The sequence below is a fragment of the Chlorocebus sabaeus genome, chromosome 21, assembly GCF_047675955.1.
Source record: "Chlorocebus sabaeus isolate Y175 chromosome 21, mChlSab1.0.hap1, whole genome shotgun sequence".
In the NCBI taxonomy this organism is placed as follows: Eukaryota; Metazoa; Chordata; class Mammalia; order Primates; family Cercopithecidae; genus Chlorocebus; species Chlorocebus sabaeus.
Window position 1 is genome coordinate 127,957,541 of NC_132924.1, and position 18,951 is coordinate 127,976,491.

The following is an 18,951-nucleotide window of genomic DNA, read 5'->3' on the forward strand; positions in this document are numbered from 1 at the left end:
CCACCACGCGTGTCATCCTCAGGAAACGCAATCGGATGCTCAGAATTTCGCCCCTAAAGGGACTCAGGGCAGTCCCAGCTCAAGAAGACGTCTTTTTTTTAACCTTCTGGCTTAGAGCCACAACCCCAGGCTGAGGATGCCACATCAGCGGCGTTTCCTGGCCACGCTGCAGGCGTGACTCACGTTTCTAAGACTGCAGGGCCCCCGGGGCGAGCGCGGCTACTGAGAGAGAGCACAGCGTCCTCCCTTAGCCCCTGCTTATCTGCACGGAGCAAAGCCGTTGCTTTCTCCGCTGTCAGCGCTTTATACGACTCGGATGTAGGCTCTGAGCGGGCACGGGCCCGCCCTTAGACGGCGACCCGAGGGGCAAACAGGATGGAGGCGCGATCCTTTGGAGACTGTGGTCTCGATTTTATCTGCTTCTGGGCTGTGCGGGTGGTTTGCTCTCCAGGCGTGAGCAAAGGCCACTAGGGGCCCGAGAAAATGACCCACCGATGCGAGCCCGCCATTGCTCTGAGCAGGGTCCGGCCCCGCGCCAGAGCCCGCGCTCCGCCAGGGAGGCCTGCGCGCTCGAGACCTGTCGCCTCCGGGTCAGGCGCGGGACACCCGGCGAGGGGAGCCAGGAGCCGGGAGGGGCGGCGCCGGGCCCGCAACCCCACCCTGTCCTTCCCTCCGCCTCCTCCGGGCCAGACCGTCCCCTCCCAGGCCCCAACTCCGCGGCCATCCCCTCGCAGCCGGCCCGTCCCGCTCGGGCCCGCGTGCCCCGCAGCCGCCACGCGCCCCGCCGTCTGTGCCGCGGCTCCCGCCCGAGCGCGCGCGGGCCGGCGGTGGCGTGTGCGCACGTCATATGGGCCGCCCGCCTCCCATTGGTTGCCGCCGCCTCACCAGACCGCTTGTGGACGGGCGCGCGGGCGGGGCAGGGCGAGCTCAGGCCACGCCCCTAGGCGGTGCGCGCGGGCGGTGGGTAGGCCGGGCAGGGTCACGTGATGCGGGCCCCGCGGCCCGCCATATAAGCCCGTGTGCCCGCCAGGCGCCGCGGCCGCAGTTGGGGCCGTCCCGGGCCGCGACTCCTCCTTCCCCATAGCCCCGCCTCCGCTAGCAGAGCCTGAGGGCGGGCGCCTCTCGGCCAGGTACGCGGCGGGCTGGGGCAGGGGTCGCGGGCGGGGTTTGGTCGCGCTGCAGCCGGTCCTCCCCGGAGGTAGGCGGGCGCGGGCCCCGTGGGGTCTCTGGGACGCTGGTCCCGCTGGGGCCGGGGGTGCTGCTCGCTGTGAGCGCGGGTCCCGTCCGCCGCTGGCCCTGGGCGAGTGCACGGGGTTCTAGCCTGTGGGGGGCGGCGCTGCCGCCTGGCCCGGGTGTCGGGGTTCGCGTCCCGCGGGGCCTTCCTCGCGCTTTGTCTCTTCTGAGTGAACTTGATGACCCCCTTCTTCCAGGAAGCGCCTCTCGGACGCGGGTGACCGATGCCCAGATTGCACGACCACTTCTGGAGTTGCTCCTGTGCGCACAGCGCGAGGCGCCGAGGCCCCCCGCGAGCCAGCGCCGCGGGGCTGGCAGCCAAGGTTGGGGAGATGATCAGCGCTTCCGTGTCCGGGCCCTCCCTGCTGGCGGCCCGTGGTGCCCCGGACGCTGACCCCGCGCCCGGGGGCCGCAGTGCTGCGATGAGCGGCCCCGAGCCCGGCGGCCCCTACTCCAACACCTGGCATCATCGCCTGGTGCAGAGGAGCCTCGTGCTCTTCTCGGTTGGGGTGGTCCTAGCCCTGGTGCTCAACCTGCTGCAGATCCAGAGGAATGTCACTCTCTTCCCCGAGGAGGTGATCGCTACCATCTTTTCCTCCGCCTGGTGGGTCCCTCCCTGCTGCGGGACAGCAGCTGGTGAGTACCCCCCCCGCGGTTCTTCTGGAAGTAAAAAGGGTGTCTTTTCGGTTGCAAGTACTTTTCAGCCTATTGAGAAACATGCATTTGAAACTAGAACTGTCCACAGATTGAAAGTGTGCATCTCCAGTTTGGGGATTTAGAGAAATGAAGGAGGAGTAGAGAGGACCTGGCACCCCCCGGCGGGTTCGGGCCACAGCTCTCTGAAGTTTGAGGAAGCACATTGATGGAGATGAGGCAGGGAGATAATTGGCTCTTCAGGCAGGTGCTGTGCCAAGCTGACTGAGGGCCCTTCCCTCCTGGCGTCCGGGTACAGCCCCAGCTGTCATCCCGCGCCAGCCGCCCCGGATTGGCCGCCTGGGGAACTGGTGAGCAGCGGGACTGAAAGGCCATTGGTCGCGGCAGCAAACATGCTACCCTGCTGGATAACTGAAAACAAACCCGTCACATGTGTTCAGGAGGCGGTTGCCAGGGGAGCAACTTCTCAGTACTTCCTTTTGCCGGGTCGCTGAGTAAACCGTGGTCGGAAGCCAAAACGTTTACTCCCTGAACTGTTAGAGCTCTGTAGATTACGTTCTTAAGGAAAAGAGTAACCCCCTTACGGCGTTTAGATTTTCGTACACCCAAGCAGTAGCATAGATGCTGTACAGTGTAACACTAGGTCAGTCTGAACCGTGGACAGGGGGACTGCTGAGTGTCTTTACTAGAATTTCTTGGCTATCATTGAACCTCTTTTATAGAAATGTTGAGTCGATCTTGGCCCAGCAGATCACTTACTGCTGCTGTAGTCACACAGTATTTGCTTATTTAACGAGGTTTTGTCAGGTGCTTTCTACAACCTCAACTCTACAAGCTGTTGAAATGTTAATCCAAAAGTAGCACCACAAGCCCCTATCCTTAAGCAGCTTACAGTCTGGTGGGGAAAACAAATGAGTAAGTGACTCCAGTGCAGTGCAGGGGGCATCCTGTTTGCTTTGTGACTGACATTTGTCAGCTGACTGCTGACCATAGGCTTCAGATGCTTTGCTGTGTTCATTCCTTACAGCAATACCACGTGTAGCTTCATTTATAGATGTGGAAACTGAGTCACAGGTGAAGTCACATCCAAGCGTGCGCAGGTAGAAAGGGGCCAAGCCATCCATGCTAACAGCTCCTGCTGCCTCTGTAGGTGTGTCTCCTGCACTGTGGAAACACATTGCCTCAGTTGACTCACTGAAAACAGCAAGCAGCAAACAGTTTTGTAACAGATTAACAGAAGGCTGTGTGTTCAAGAACTAGGACATATGTCTGTAATTATTAAGTAGTGGGTAGAATGTTTTCATCTTTGTTCTCGGAGGGAGGGGAACCTCTTGTTTTCTGAAACACTTTATGTGACTGTACTAATTGAAACATTTTTGAGACATATATCTAGATTGAAAATTCCATGTTTCATATACATTTAGCAGAATAGTTTCTTTCCTTTAACCAAAAACTTGATCTTAGAAATGAAATAGTTTAGCCTTCAGTATTTGTAATTGAAGCCTCAAGGGTTTCTAGGAATATCTGGACAATTTCTCATACTCTAATACTCTACCTTTTTTTTTTAAACCATCAGCCAAGAGCATAAGTAAAATATCATAGTATGTTTTCTACCTATTTAGTTTTTAACCTTAAAAGGCAAAATTAAGCTATAGTGAAGTAAAGTTAATTTGGGGGGCTCTGTTTTTCAAAACTCCAAAATTAGAACATGATTAATAAATTGAAAACTGAACATTTTTTTTCTGAATGTTTGATGAAAACTATGTTTCCTGTTTCTCAGTTGAACCTAAAATGTGTATTTCTTTCATACTAGACCAAGGTGAAACAATTGCAGGGTTCTCAAGAGCCCTGGGACCCAGTGACCCTTGTGTCCCAGCATCCAACCCCGCAGGCCAGCACCCCATTCCCCCCCACAGACATTCATTCCTGCCTTCATTTTTGCCATTTTACTTCTCTTTTGGAATGCCATTCCTTCCCACCTGTCCAAAATCCGAGTCTGTGTCTGTAAAGAATAACGATTCTGGACCACAGTGATCCCTTCTTTCTCTGTGTCCCAGTTACATAATCCTTATAATTTCACACAGGAGAAAACAAACATGCAGAGCCAGGTCCCGCCAGGGCAAGCTGGGATTGGAGGCTGAGTTTCCTCTTCTTGGTCTGGTATTCTTACCACAGCTTGAGGCATGACCGTGCAGGAACCAGATGGAGAATAAGAGAAGCCCGTGTGGGGCTCTCTCGCCCCGTACTTGCCCACGGGCATGTGTGCACAGTGCTCAGTGCCCAGTACAGTACATGCTAGAACCCCTGAAAATCAACTCCAGGGCCACCCTAGGAGCATGTGACCCAGACTGTCAAAGTCACATCAGCAAATATGTATCTCGTCACGTGCCCAATCCCAGTGCTGGGTGGTGGCAGAAGTGTCAGAGCTATGATGTGACAGGGTGTGGACAGATGCTAACCTTTTTATTGTAAGATCGAAATCACACTGGATGAAAAGATAAGGTGAACTACATAGTCATTTAAGTTCTGTGTACTTTAGGCAAATGTGGATATTAAATATAAGGTTACATATTGCTCATGTTAATATGAATAATCCCTGCTTGATTCCTTTCTGTGTTTACTGAGACATGTTCAACTGCACTAAATAATAGTGATTTTTTAAAAACTTTTCTAAACAGTACAATTTTGTGGGAGTGGTACTCAAAGAGAACAAGAATATAAAATCACTCTTAACTATTATGTTATAGCTGATAATTTTTTCTAGGAAAAGGACTGGTTTGAGTAATGTCTTGTGTTACTAATGACCACACTGAAGTTGTGGAACTTGAATCTGCTGTATTCTAACATTGTCATCTTTTTTTAAAACAGCTGTTGTTGGCCTGCTGTACCCCTGTATCGACAGTCACCTCGGAGAACCCCACAAATTTAAGAGAGAGTGGGCCAGTGTCATGCGCTGCATAGCAGTTTTTGTTGGCATTAACCATGCCAGTGCTGTATCCTGAATTTTCTGTGCTATGTCCAGAGTATCTTCTTAGGTTATACATTGAAGTGTTTCGTTTTGTTACATACTCAAATGACTCCATGTCATAATACAAACATGATGGTGGCACCTGCCCATTTCAAATTACTAAAAAGAGAAAGAAGAATGGGGCTGTTGATGACTTCATGGTAAAATATATTGTTTTATGGTCAAAATGCTAGCGGCATTTTATATATAGCTTTCAGCAAGTTTATTCTTATGGTTAAGTTTTTGAGTCAATGATGCCAGGGAGATTTCAGGTGATCTTGGTGATTACTGTAGCCTCTATCCAACAAATCCTTTCTTTGGCTCATTACACAGTTTTTATGGACAGTGAATTATTTGTGGTACAATAATAAAATACCCATGTTTTTGACCCTTGTGGTTTTCTTTGTGTTTTTGATCTTATTAAGAATCAGCAGATTTTCCTTAACTTTTACATCACCAGAAATTGGATTTTGCCAATAACGTCCAACTGTCCTTGACTTTAGCAGCCCTGTCTTTGGGGCTTTGGTGGACATTTGATCGTTCCAGAAGCGGCCTTGGGCTGGGGATCACCATAGCTTTTCTAGCTACGCTGATCACGCAGTTTCTCGTGTATAATGGTGTCTATCAGTAAGTATGTGTTTTCAAATATTGGCTTTGGAAAGCTTACTTAACTTTCATTAAAACATCCACAAGGCTTAGATATTTTCATATTTTATTTGGTTTTTATATAGAATGATCTAGATTTAGGTACAAAATTCCAAAAAACGCTGCTATCCATAACTTAATGCAAAGGAAAACCAAGTAGTAGCAGTTACAACCAAACATTCAAATATGAACGTTTTGTAGCATTTCATGGTTGATATACATTCTGCATATCCCCACTACAGAGAATGTTTGATGCAGAATTGAGCCAGGTGAAACTGGCTGCTAAGGCACGGTTTCTTTTCTTGCTCCAGGTATACATCCCCAGATTTCCTCTATATTCGTTCTTGGCTCCCTTGTATATTTTTCTCAGGAGGCGTCACAGTGGGGAACATAGGACGACAGTTAGCTATGGTGAGTGAAATGATCATATTATATTATCTTCTAAAACTTGTGTCTCTTTACCTTGATAGAATTACTTTACATGATACATTCAATTTTGTGTTTATATGTTCTGGTTCAGATTTGAGTAACAATTACTGAGAAAAGGTTGTATTTAAAAAAATAGGTAATGATACCCAGGTAATTCTTTGCTAAATTATAAAGATTTGTAGATTCATAAATTCATAATATTTGATTGAGAAAGGAACTAGAGCCCTCGCACTGCCCCTTTGAATTGCAGATGTGGTCGGTGTTCTGAATTCTTGAAATTTCTGTAGTAAGCAGTAAAGAAAGTGACTGGTGTGTGAGTGTCCCCTCCTCCTTCGCCATCGGAAGCAGATCTGGATGACCTCGTGCAGTGATACTTTGCTCCCTGAGCATCAGTCCACCAGTGTTGCTTTTCACAAAATCAGAGTGGATGCAGATGATGCTGGCCTCTTAGTCCACAGTCAAGCAAATCGAGCCTGAGGCTGCAGAGTCTGTCTCGGGCCAGGGCAGGGCCTGGTGTGGGCGGGTAAGGGGACAGCCTGGTTCAGACAGGCAACACCCTTCTGTGGGGCAGGTGGCCCTGGGCATGGAGGAGTGGTGATGAGAGCACCGCTGCACGTGACCAGGTCACCATGTAGACGTACTGTCCTGCCTGAATATTGCACCTGTTCTTACTGCAGGAGAAAGCAGCTCTACCCCACAGAGCTCTCACAGCCCCTCTGAGGGAGATGGAAAGGTGGATGAACTCCAGGATGGCTTTAGCAGTTCTTAATTAGTTAAAAATTGGCATCTTAGCACTTTAGTTTAAAAAAATAGAAGTGAACTTTTAAATGTTATTTTGAGTTGACTTTGACTGGTGGGCTGAAATAAAGTGAATTTTAAAAAAAGCAAACCTTGAGCTGTTGCTCTCGGAGATAAGCTCTGGGACTTTCTCGGAAGACTTATCTGGGCACCTCATGCTATTTTTAAAACAGTACATTTATTTTTGCCAGCTGATACCTCTGTGAGGAGTTGAATTTGAAGGCCACTTGGCTGTTTCACAAAAACAGAAGTAATTACAAGTAGAATTTGCAGTGTTCCACTGGTTACTGAGTCTGTGCTGCCAAATTTCTCATGATGGAGAAGAAAGGACTTTGCTTGCCTTTTTTTTTTTTTTTTTTTTTTTTTTTGATACAGAGCTCACTGTGTATGATGGTACAGTGGTGCCATCATAGCTCACTATAACCTTGAACTCCTGGGCTCAAGCAGTCCTCCCGCTTCAGCCTCCTGAGTAGCTGGGATTACAGGCACATGCCACCTTGCCCGGCTAACTTTTTTATTTTTTGTGGAGATGTTATCTCCCTGTGTTGTCCAGGCCGGGCTTGAACTCGTGGGCTCAAGCGATCCTCCCACCTTAGCCTCCCAAAGCACTGGGATTTTAGGCGTGAGCCTGGCTTTGTTTTTTTTTAATATTAAAAATCTGGTCGAATGGTCCCACATGAAAATACTACGTTGTTTTCATGCATTCGCCATCATTCCTGTTATAGTCTTCAAACGAGAGCTAGGCAACTCCATCTCCGCTTTCTTGCTTTGAGATTTTTGTTCCGGGACTCTTTGGGAGAGAATTCCTAAGAAGATTTTTAGAATACAATTGTCCTCAACCGGATTGACTAATTAGACATTATAACTGAAACTTGAATAACATTTAAAGAGTTGATTATTTCTGTACGATAGGTTGACGCTGTTATATGTCAAGGCTTTTTAAATCAGTTTTAAGAAATAAGCATTATTTTGGTGGAAGTAGAAATTTCACAACATTCATAAGTTCTAAACATCTAGAAATGGTTGGAGGAAACGTTTTCAGTTTTGAAGATAGTTTCATTAAGTAATTCCTGCTGTGCTCCTTTGATCCTTACAGAAAAAAATGTTAAAGATAACTCAAAATAGGATAGTTGACATAATTATAATTCTCCTTATTTCAGCTTTCTCTTGATCCTTTTTATTCTTTAAACTTGGGGGAAAATGTTTGGATGTTCTTTTGTATCTTAAAACTGGAGGAGAGAGATCACCGCCTTAATCCCTTCCCTACTGGGATATCTCATGAAACTGACCTCCCAGGTTCTGAGTCTAACCCCGCCTACCACCATTTTTATTCGTAAAAACTTAAATCCTTACCTCTGGATCCCAACTGTTATTCTTTTTTCTCTTCAAAATTTGCAAACTCATTTCCATCTATCAAACTCTGGAAATGGCCCAGGGGCTTCTCTGTGCAGTCCCCTCCCTCCTGCTGCATCTGTTCCTCAGGCTGGGCCCCTTGACGTCACATTCATGATGCGTGTTTTCCCCCAGGGCAGCCTTCCTCACATTCCACTGTTGTCATACTGTTTACTCACAAAATGGAAGCGGTTGGATGTTCTAGGGATAGTATCTAAGAGTTATTGGTTTAAGGTTGAAACCTACACCAAGTAAGACTTTGTGAAGGGAGGTGACGAGAGTGAAGTTGATGACAGTCTGAAGGTGAAGACATTCCGAGGCTCAGTTCAGCACCAGGACCAGACCCGCCCAGATCCAGGGTCATTCCAGGTCTGTGTTTGGTGCTGATGGTTTTCCCTAGTCACTTGACACCTTCTCCTTCTTAGCTGTCTCAGTTCTCTTCAGATGCCTTTGTTCTAACTTATGCTTCCCTCCCTTAGGAGGAAACATAGTTACTTGCAAGAATAACCATGCTCAAAAGTTACAAGTTGGCTTTGCTTCAAGTTATATGGTCTCCTAGCTTTTTCTATGTGGTATTTCCACCCCCCGCACATGCCATTGTCCTTTGTGTCCGAAAATATAGCAGAAACATTTGTTATCAGCCTGTTTCAGGTTTTTTGTTTATTTTTTTGCTTGTTTATTTTTATTTATTTATTTATTTATTTTTGAGATGGAGTCTTGCTTTGTCACCCAGGCTGAAGTACAGTGGCACAATCTTGGCTCACTGCAACTCCGCCTCCCAGGTTCAAACAATTCTCCTCCCTCAGCTTCCCAAGTAGCTGGGATTACAGGCGCCCACCACCACGCCTGGCTAATTTTTGTATTTTTAGTAGAGACGGGATTTTGCCGTGTTGGCCAGGCTGGTCTCAAACTCCTGACCTCAGGTGATCCACCTGTCTCAGCCTCCCAAAGTGCTGGCATTACAAGTGTGAGCCACTGCACCCGGCCCAGCCTGTATGTTTAAAAGAAAATGAGTCAGTAACCATCATTTATAGAACTTGTTGCTGTTTGTAGCTTCAAGTCTTTTCTCAAGAGTAAGCTGCGAACTGCCAACAGCAATCAAGCCTGTCCTGCTTCCACTGCCCGGCCCCACTGGGACACCTGGAGGCAGAGTCCCGCCCACCTCAGTGTCAGCTTGGGATTTAATTTGCCGTTCGTGTTTTTGATTGACCCAATTCAGCTGCTAATGATAATAATACTATTATTGTTACTGAGGGTTTACATGTATTGGGCTCTTACTGCTGCGCAGGAGACATCGTGCTGAACGTTTCCATTGTTAGCCAGTTTTGTCCTCTTCACATAACTCTTTGAAGTAGAAACTATTATTAGCCCATTTATAAAAGGGGAAATTGCAGCTTAGGAAGATTAAACAACTTGGCCAGGTGGGTGGCAGAGTTGGAGCTGGCACCATGCTTCTCATTAGTATACCACATGCCCTTTCAACACATGGCTTGCACCTGCCCTCACCCTGGAAGTAGGTTTACAGCAGCCTGTGTCGGTGTCTGGGTTGAGAGGAGGATCCATATTGCCATTTACAGGGTGCCACAATTAGGCAACACTGCTGGAAGTCCCTGTGCCACGTGTCAGGTCCGCCCGGGCTGGTTGTCATTCATCTCTGGTGTCTTTGTGTTCTTACACTAATGCCAGGCCTCACTGTGGCCTCTGTCAACCAGGGATTCTAAAAGTCCACTTCCCATTGATTTATCAGCACATTAGTGGACAGGTAGTCAAATGTGACGACCAATTTTCTTTCCAAGTTGCTGCCAAAAGTTTGCTCTTTTGTTTTCTCACTGCAGTGTGTATAGAGCCCTCCCAGTGTTCATATTTAACAATTGGCAATGCTTTCACATGATCAGTTCCTAAAAGCATGTATGTTTCCTAGAAGATCTTATTGTGTGTGTCCCCAGGGTAGTAACTGGCATACCTGGGTGACTCAACCCAGACTCGTGACTTTTGTACCTGTCTGTTGAGATGAGAGGATCTTGCGGTTTTCTGGATGAGTAATCTCCTTCATTGCCGAAGGTGAGGAGCTCAGCTCCTTCCTCTTAATGGAGGGCAATTAAGTAACGTGGGAAGGCACGATTCTGAGGGGAAAAAATTGTGTATGGAGGTTTCTCTTTCGCCCTTTAGCAGAAGCTCTGTGGCCTCAGGAAGGTCATGTAATCTCTCTGGGTTTGCTTCTTCATCAGTGAAATCCTATTCTCTATTGAGAATTGCCCTGCGGCGCCTGGTCATAGTAGTAACTGTAGAGTCTACCTCTCCGAAGCTCTGTGAGGGTCAAATGAGGAAGAATATGTAGAAAGGATTTCCAAACTGTGAAGCTCTGTGTGAATTGAGGGTAGAGTTACTATTCAGTATTACAAAGCATGACCTATTTCCAATGTCTGTTTCAACAAACTGCTGGTAAGGTGGGTTATAACACGGGCATCAGATACTAATAAAGGTTTGTGGCCGAAACCTCCCTTCAGATAAAGGGTCAATCCCTTAAATTGCAGTTAGAACTTTCAGGAACCTACCATACCAGAAGCATCACCATGCTTTGATAAAAGTGGGTGTTTCCTTTATATAGATGTTAATTTAGTTACACTTTCACCAATATCTTACACTTACATAATAGGTTTTATATAAGGGCCTTAGCCCTTGAGGCAGAGAATTATCCTAATTTTGCAGGTGAGAGCTGTGGCTCACTGGGCTGGAGCCATGAAGAAGGTGCAGGGGAGCTAGGAGAGCTGGCCTTAGGCTCTAGTTCTCTCCACATGTCCCACATCTCAATCTTGTTTCTTCAGTCATATAAATGTTAATCTTTCTCATGTTAGGACCTACTTAATTGGTAACTAAAATATTTATACATTTAGTGCTAATTTTCTCTTTCCTTTTTTTTTTTTTCCTTTCTGCACACAGGGTGTTCCTGAAAAGCCCCATAGTGATTGAGTCTTCAAAACCACCGATTCTGAGAGCAAGGAAGATTTTGGAAGAAAATCTGATTGTGGATTACGACAAAGATGATCTTTTTTCTTAATCTATTTAGATCAGGCTGACTGTGCAAATGACTCCTGGAAAACACTGTTCACCTAGTCTAGAATAGGGAGGTGGAGAATGTGATGACTTACCCTGAAGCCTTCCCTTGACTGACGGCACTGGCGCCTGTCTGTGCCCTGCAGCGTTCTGCCAAGGCTGCGTGGGTTCAGGCAGGTGGCAGTTTCCCAAGTATTAGATCTCATTCATGTGATTAAAACAAGTTGCCATATTTCAAAGCCTTGAACTTATACTCAGTTACCAACTCTCAGTTTTGTATCAGTGCCCAAAGGAGGTAGGTTGATGGTGCTTGACAAACATGAAGTATGGTGTGATAGGAATAATATTTATCCGAAAGATTTTTTTAAATAGGGCTATGTTTAAAACAAAACAAAAAACAAAACAAGAAAAGCAGCAGTGATTCTAGAGAGGTCACGCTCCAAGTGGAGTCGCGGCATGGCCACGCTTCATGGTCACGCTCGTTCATCCTGCAGTGGCGTGTTTACACGGTCACGTGTGTGTATCGCCAGCGGGTCAACTGTGCTTTTCATACCATGGAAGTTTGTGTAGACAATCTTACTGAGCAAAAGGCAATGAAAAGTCATGGTTCCCACACTGCGATATATTGGAATTTTCACCTCAGTTTATGAAGTTTTTTTGAAATCCGTAATCATCTAAGAATGAATACCTATCTGCCATGTATTTCAATCTTAGTGAGCGAAAATTGTTTCTTTGTTACTACAGAATAGAGATGACTGTTTTTTTCCACAGCCCTATGGAATTTGCAATCTGTGATTGCCTTGTAAAAAGGAGAGTGCATATGTCACTGCATTAAACATGTGGTGTTTCTAAATATTCAATGATATTGGTGAGCACAATGTATTCATTTAATGGCATAGACCATACCAGACCTAATTTGCAAGTATTGGGTCTTAAACTTCAAGTGCAATGTATATGAAAACCAATCTGAGCCTTGTATCTCTTAAATATTTATTTTTTTTAACGTGTGAGATGTTCGAGAGAAGTGTTCTCCATTCATTTCAGTGCTGCATGGAGGAAACTCGGCGATGATTTCTTTCAGTTGTGAAGTTCCTTTCGTGTTACACCCTCCACTGAACCCTCAACCTTCGAAATACTCCAGTTTTGTGGGTTTAGTCATTTTTACTTACAAATTTACCTTTTTGTATTTTGCAATTTACATGTGTTTGGTTTGTTTTAAATTCTGTGAAAGTGGCTTGATTAAAAGACTCCTTTTAAATGGAAGCCAGCAGTCAGCAGAATGGAAGCTTAGAGGACCTTGCCTGTGAGCGCTACTCTTTGTGTTTGGTTTTGTGTATGTAATGATCTTTGCTGGGGTTTTTTGCTTTGTTTTGAGGGAAATGTCTTGGAGTAAATTTTAAGTTCCTGAAGCTAATTTGTTTTAGAGGAATTTTGTTTTTTAAAAAGATAGGATCATTCTGAACTTTGGAATGACCCCCTTATATATTTTCTGAAAATGAAAACAATTAGTTACATGAAAAAAAAATTTCCAATGAAGATGTCAGCATTTTATGAAAAACCAGAAGTTATTAGATGAAAGCAGTGAGTGAATCTTCAAAACAGACTCGATCATGCACAAACATTAAGTCTTTCTCTCCGAAACCGGAAGTAAATCTTTATCTGTTAGAAATAATGTAGCCAAAAAAATGTAAATTGGAAGATTTTTTTTGCCAATAGTTTATAGAAAATATATGAACCAAAGTGATTTGAGTTTGTAAAAATGTAAAATAGTATGAACAAAATTTGCACTATACCAGATTTGAACATCTAGTGAGATTCACATTCATACTAAGTTTTCAACATTGTGTTCTTTTTGCATTCATTTTTTACTTTTATTAAAGGTTCAAAACCAAGTGTTGTATTTATGTTTGTTTGCTTTTTAAAAAAAACAGTGGGGGTGGTATTCTCTATGTAGGATGTTAGATACACGCAGGGTGTTGGTTCCAGGATACCCCACGTATGCGAAAATCTGCATACTCAAGTCTGGCACTTGGCCCTATGGAGCCTGCGTACACTAAAAGCCCTCCGTGTACGTGGGTTTCACATTCAGCAAATAAACCATGTTTGGTTGGAAAAGCTCCGTGTATAAGTGGACCCACAGGTTCAAACCCTGTGTTGTTTAAGGGTCAACAGTATGTGTTTTTGTTACGGTAGAAAGTTAAGTGCAGCGCAAGCTGAATTGAACCTGCCACTTTACCCCTCCTCACCACAGGCACCCGGTTTTCGGGCAGGAGAAGCAGGCGTGCCTGGCCTGTCACAGGGGCAAGCTCCCCGGCTGCCAGCCAGCGTGGCTGGAGTTACTTGCTCTCACAGGTTATCACGATGGGACGAGAACGGAAGAGATGCGTTGAGCACCTGGAACATTAATGCCCTGCAGGCTTAACATGACTTGTAGTTGTGAAATTGCATTTCAATACTAGCAGAGAAAGGCCTTACCTTGTATGTACCAATACATTTTATAATACAGATCCAAACCAATAGGTTTCTACTATATTTAAAACATAAAACATTCATGTATGGAAAAACTGGTAGAACTCATGATGAAAACATTTCCCTCATTACAGAGACGAGATTTGCCTGAGATTAACCCAATTTATGTGGATCGAGTGTAGGAGTGCCTACTGAATTAGTCTAAATTCATGTTTGTTTCTTTCTTTCTTTTGAGACAGAGTCTTGCTCTGTTGCCCAGGCTGGAGTGCAGTGGTGCGATCTTGGCTCACTGCAAACTCCACCTCCCAGCTTCACGCCATTCACCTGCCCCAGCCTCCCAGATAGCTGGGACTACAGGCATGCACCACCACACCTGGGTAATTTTTTTATATTTTTAATAGAGATGGGGTTTCATGCTGGCCGGGCTGGTCTCTTACTCCTGACCTCAAGTGATCTGCCTGCCTCGGCCTCCCAAACTGCTGGGATTACAGATGTGAGCCACCGCACCTGGCCTATTCATGTTTTAGAATAAGTTTTGGAGGTTAAACGTTTCCTGGAATTTTTCTGATCTATTGAGCAAGTGATGGAATTAAACCATTTCATGAAGGGTAAGGTGTGTAATTTACAAAAGATTTCCTCGTTCACTTCTTTTCAACTGAATGAGCAAGGCTGAGTAAATAGGAACTCAAGATACATTCAAGGATGTTTTGTTTGTTTGGCTAGTTTTAAAAGCCACCTGTGATCTTAAGCAAGATTTCCGGCAGATTGGTTTAAATGAATTAAGATATAATCACCTGGCACTCCCCACCATTGAACTATAGACATTTCCTTTATCCTGGTGGTAAAAAGAAATGAGAGAAGGGAACAATTATAAATCTAAACTTGCCTTTTCTACTTTACCTGTTAAAACAGACCTTTTACTAAGAAAGTTCACTTTCTGAGAGTTTCAGATTATCTCTTGATAATAATGTAACTTTAGCATACCCTTGTAGGGATATTCTCTTTGAAGAGTATTAATATTGTAAAATATTAATAAAGATAATAAAATTTAGCTTTAACATATATTATGCAATAAGAAACTGGCCTAGTCCTCACTAATCTACCATTTTGCTTACTCTTGGAGTGAGGTGAGCTTGTAAGCAATAAATTAGTCACAGGAGGGATTTCATATTGATCCCTAAACGTAGTCAAAATATGCAAAGAAAGGTTAAGAAAAAGGTGCATGAAATAGATCCAAGTCCTAATACCCAAACATAGTGCCCTGTGGACTTGATAAATCTTGGTAAGATTCATACCTGAAGAATTGCTTCCCCGAGCATTTATAAAAACACCTAATAGTGCCTGGCACAAGATAAGCTCTCAATAAATGTTACTTTCCCTTCTTGCCCCAGTTTTCTCAGGGAAGAATAAATGTGCTGAGATAGTGCCTTAGGTAGGGTAGTGCCAGTCTAGGTCTGTAGTTTTCAAGACAAATGGTCACATAATATGAAAAGTGCTTTTTTATTACTATTTCCACGTATTTGACACTTAATTTTTCTGAGTGTTTTGACACCCTTTTTCCCCACTGTTCTCCACGTTCGCAAGTTCAGGAACAGAAGGAAGATGAAGTCAAAAGCACTGGGTCCACAGAAGTAATTTCCTCATCAGAACCTAGCTCTTCGTATTTTTTTCTGTGTCTTCTCTCGGGCAAGTTTTTCATTTAAAATCATAAGTGTTTTCCAATTCATCCCTGAGACCTCACCGAAGGGTCATCCCTGGCTGTCCTCTTCACATCCAACCTCCCAGAGTTCCTCCAGCGGCCACTGGAGTCAGGGCTGTGTGGCTGCTTTCTTCCCGCAGGCCAGACTCCCGGGAGGAGTCTCGCTTGTGCTATCCTGGTGCCTTGCCATGGCCTGGATCCTGCTTCATCACACACGTGTGCTGGGAGCGTGTGAAGAGATGACTTCCCCTACTTGGTCACTGGCCATCCAGGAACTATTTCTGGGTGCCTATCATGACAGAGGCAGGCACGTGAACCGCCCACGGTCCCATCCTGTTGCCAACAGCCCTTGAGTCCCCTTCCGATTTGTGATCTCCAATCTGCAGAGAATGAGATAAATAAAGCTGTTAAAATCAATCATACAATGAAAATCTGAGTCAAGATCCAGGGAGGACTCCTCCACCTAGAGTGGATGAGTTTCAGTGGCAGGATTTGTTTTAACACTGATATGAGCTGTCACAGGATTGGGGATTCTTTTTCCCAGGAATGGGATTGGAAGTGTGCTGAACCGTCCACACCCTCCCGCCCCACTGCCCTGCTGCTCGGCATCTGCTTGTGGGTGGCCAGTGTGACACCCACAGGCCCAGGAGGAAGCGCCCGCTGGGCAGCACCGGTGCAAAGTCCTTGAATCCCTCAGAGCCTTCGCCCGTTCCCACCTGCTGGCCTGCCCTTCCTGGGTACACACTGATTCCTCAGAAATTCCATCTTCTCAAGGAGGAAGGCGACTTACTTTGACATGTGACATCTGTCCCTGCCCTTCAAATTTGATCTTATTTGCCACCAACTGCTTTCAAACCCATTCCTATTTTCTTTAGTGCCCAGGAGCCTACTGACCCAGGCTAATGTGGACATTTGGCACCCCCTTTTCCCCTCATTCTGCGTCAATCACATTAGTTGCAAAGACCCAGCTAGGGCAGGGTGAATGTGAGCAGATGACTGTGAGAGAAAGATTCCAGGGTCAGGAGAGCAGCGATGTCCACGGACCCGTGCCAGCCTTGTTCCTAAGAAGCCACTTCCTACCGCCTGTTCCCCGTCCTTGCCAGCCCAGGAGTGGTGTGTGAGCCTGTGTGTAATCAATCCCCCTCCACGAGCCCAACTTGCTGGGCCGGCTCTGGGGCTTCCTGCCTTCACCTCATCACACACCGCTCTTCATGTCTTCTTCAAACATCCAGCCAGCTGTAGGAGCCGCCTGAAGAAAGGTCAGCACGCCAACAAATTACATGGAAGACCGTTTCAGAGTTTCACGCATCCACCAGGAGAGACAGTCTGCACCATATTAATCTTGCCAGGACTGGAAATAAATCGTGAGTCCTTTTATTAGACTGTGCACATGGAAAAGCCCTTTCCTAAGGTTTCTCCTCAATGAAATTGTTGCATTTCCTAAGCTCCACATACAGGTATTTGCAATTATTTGTTCATTTTGAAACTGTGGGGGAAATGTTCTTGAACACTTACTGTGTGTCGGGAATCACGCGGTACCCTGGGAGCCCAGCAGTGTGCAAAGCAGGTGTCTGCCCACGTAGGAGCTGTCAGAAATCTACCTGTTCACTGGAGATCTAGGTTACACTTCTGGAGACTTAAAATGCTTTCGGGAATCAACTCAGGATGGATCAAAGGCTTAAACATAAGACCTAGGAAGGTCTTAAATCCTAGAAGAAAATCCTAGAAGAAATCCTAGAAGAAATTAAAATCCTAGAAGAAAACCTGGGCAAAACCATTCAGGACACAGGCATGGGCAAGGACTTCATGTCTAAAACACCAAGAGCAATGACAACAAAAGCCAGAATTGACAAAGGGAATCTAGTTAAACTAAAGAGATTCTGCACAGCAAAAGAAACTGTCATCAGAGTAAACAGGCAACCTATAGAATGGGAGACAATTTTTGCAATCTATCCATCTGACAAAGGGCTAATCTCCAGAATCTACAAAGTACTTAAACATTTACAAGAAAAAACAAACAACCCCATCAAAAAATGGGCAAAGGATATGAACAGACACTTCTCAAAAAAAGAAGACATTTATGCAGCCAACAGACATACAAAAAAATGCTCATCATCACTGGTCATCAGACAAATGCAAATCAAAACCACAATGAGATACCATCTCACGCCCATCAGAATGGCGATCATTAAAAAGTCAGGAAACAACAGATGCTGGAGAGGATGCAGAAAAATAGGAATGCTTTTACACTGTTGGTGGGAGTGTAAATTAGTTAAACCATTGTGGAAGACAGTGTGGCGATTCCTCAAGGATCTAGAACTGGAAATACCATTGGACCCAGCCATCTCATTACTGGGTATATGCCCAAAAGATTATAAATCATTCTACTATAAAGACACATGCACATGTATGTTTATTGTGGCACTATTTACAATAGCAAAGACTTGGAACCACCCCAATTGTCCATCAATGATAGACTGGATTAAGAAAATGTGGCATATATACACCATGGAATAGTGTGCAACCATAAAAAAGGATGAATTCATGTCCTTTGCAGGGACATGGATGAAGCTGGAAACCATCATTCTCAGCAAATTATCACAAGATCAGAAAACCAAACACCGCATGTTCTCATACATGGGAGTTGAACAATGAGAACACCTGGACACAGGGAGGGGAACATCACACACTGGGGCCTGTCGGGGGTGGCAGCGGGGAGGGATAACATTAGGAGAAATACCTAATGTAGGTGATGGGTTGATGGATGCAGGGCACTTGTGTACCTATGTAACAAACCTGCACGTTCTGCACGTGTAACACAGAACTTAAAGTATAATAATAATAACAAATAAAATGCTTTTGGGACACTGTCTGTTTCACCTTAGTAACCCCAGGTTTTCTCCATATTAGATATTTAAAAGAAATTTATGAATGGGCCAGGTGCAGTGGCTCACGCCTGTAATCCCAGCACTTTGGGAGGCCGAGGCGGGTGGATCACGAGGTCAGGAGATCGAGACCATCCTGGCTAACACGGTGAAACCCCATCTCTACTAAAAATACAAAAAATTAGCCGGGCGTGGTGGCGGCGCCTGTAGTCCCAGCTACTCAGGGGGCTGAGGCAGGAGAATGGCGTGAACCCGGGAGGTGGAGCTTGCAGTGAGCCGAGATCGCGCCACTGCAGTCCAGCCTGAGCGACAGAGCAAGACTCCGTCTCAAAAAAAAAAAAAAAAAAAAAAAAAAGAAATTTATGAATGAAGAAAGGAAAGAATAAAAGCAAAAGAAAGAGAAGAGGGGAGAGAGGGAGGTTGGTTGTTAAACATTCAGGTGCTGAGCATTATTAAACCAATTTTTAACTTAAAATAGCCTATAACCACCTACCTAGCACCTGAATTTAGTGTCCCCTTGGCTCTCTGGACAGTAGGAAGAAAGTGGAGCTGGGAGAAGCATCACCTGTCAGTGTCAGTGTGCTTCCTGTGTTGAATCCGCAGGCTGGGAGTTTGTCCGTCCTGGGTCATATTTCTCTGGGATCTCATGTTCTTGACTCTGTGTTATGGGTTACATTGCGTCCTCC

The 18,951-nt window shown here is 45.4% G+C and overlaps 1 protein-coding gene across 1 annotated transcript; it reads left to right on the forward strand.

The window, feature by feature from the left end:
* The first annotated feature begins 1,021 nt into the window (after positions 1-1,021).
* On the forward strand, positions 1,022-13,104 carry INSIG1 (insulin induced gene 1). Its single transcript, XM_007983586.3, has 6 exons — positions 1,022-1,130; positions 1,431-1,869; positions 4,756-4,880; positions 5,355-5,521; positions 5,851-5,950; positions 11,099-13,104. Exons 2-6 carry the CDS (start codon positions 1,458-1,460, stop codon positions 11,126-11,128), a joined length of 834 nt encoding a protein of 277 aa, XP_007981777.1. The 5' UTR covers positions 1,022-1,130; positions 1,431-1,457; the 3' UTR covers positions 11,129-13,104.
* The last annotated feature ends 5,847 nt before the right edge of the window (positions 13,105-18,951 follow it).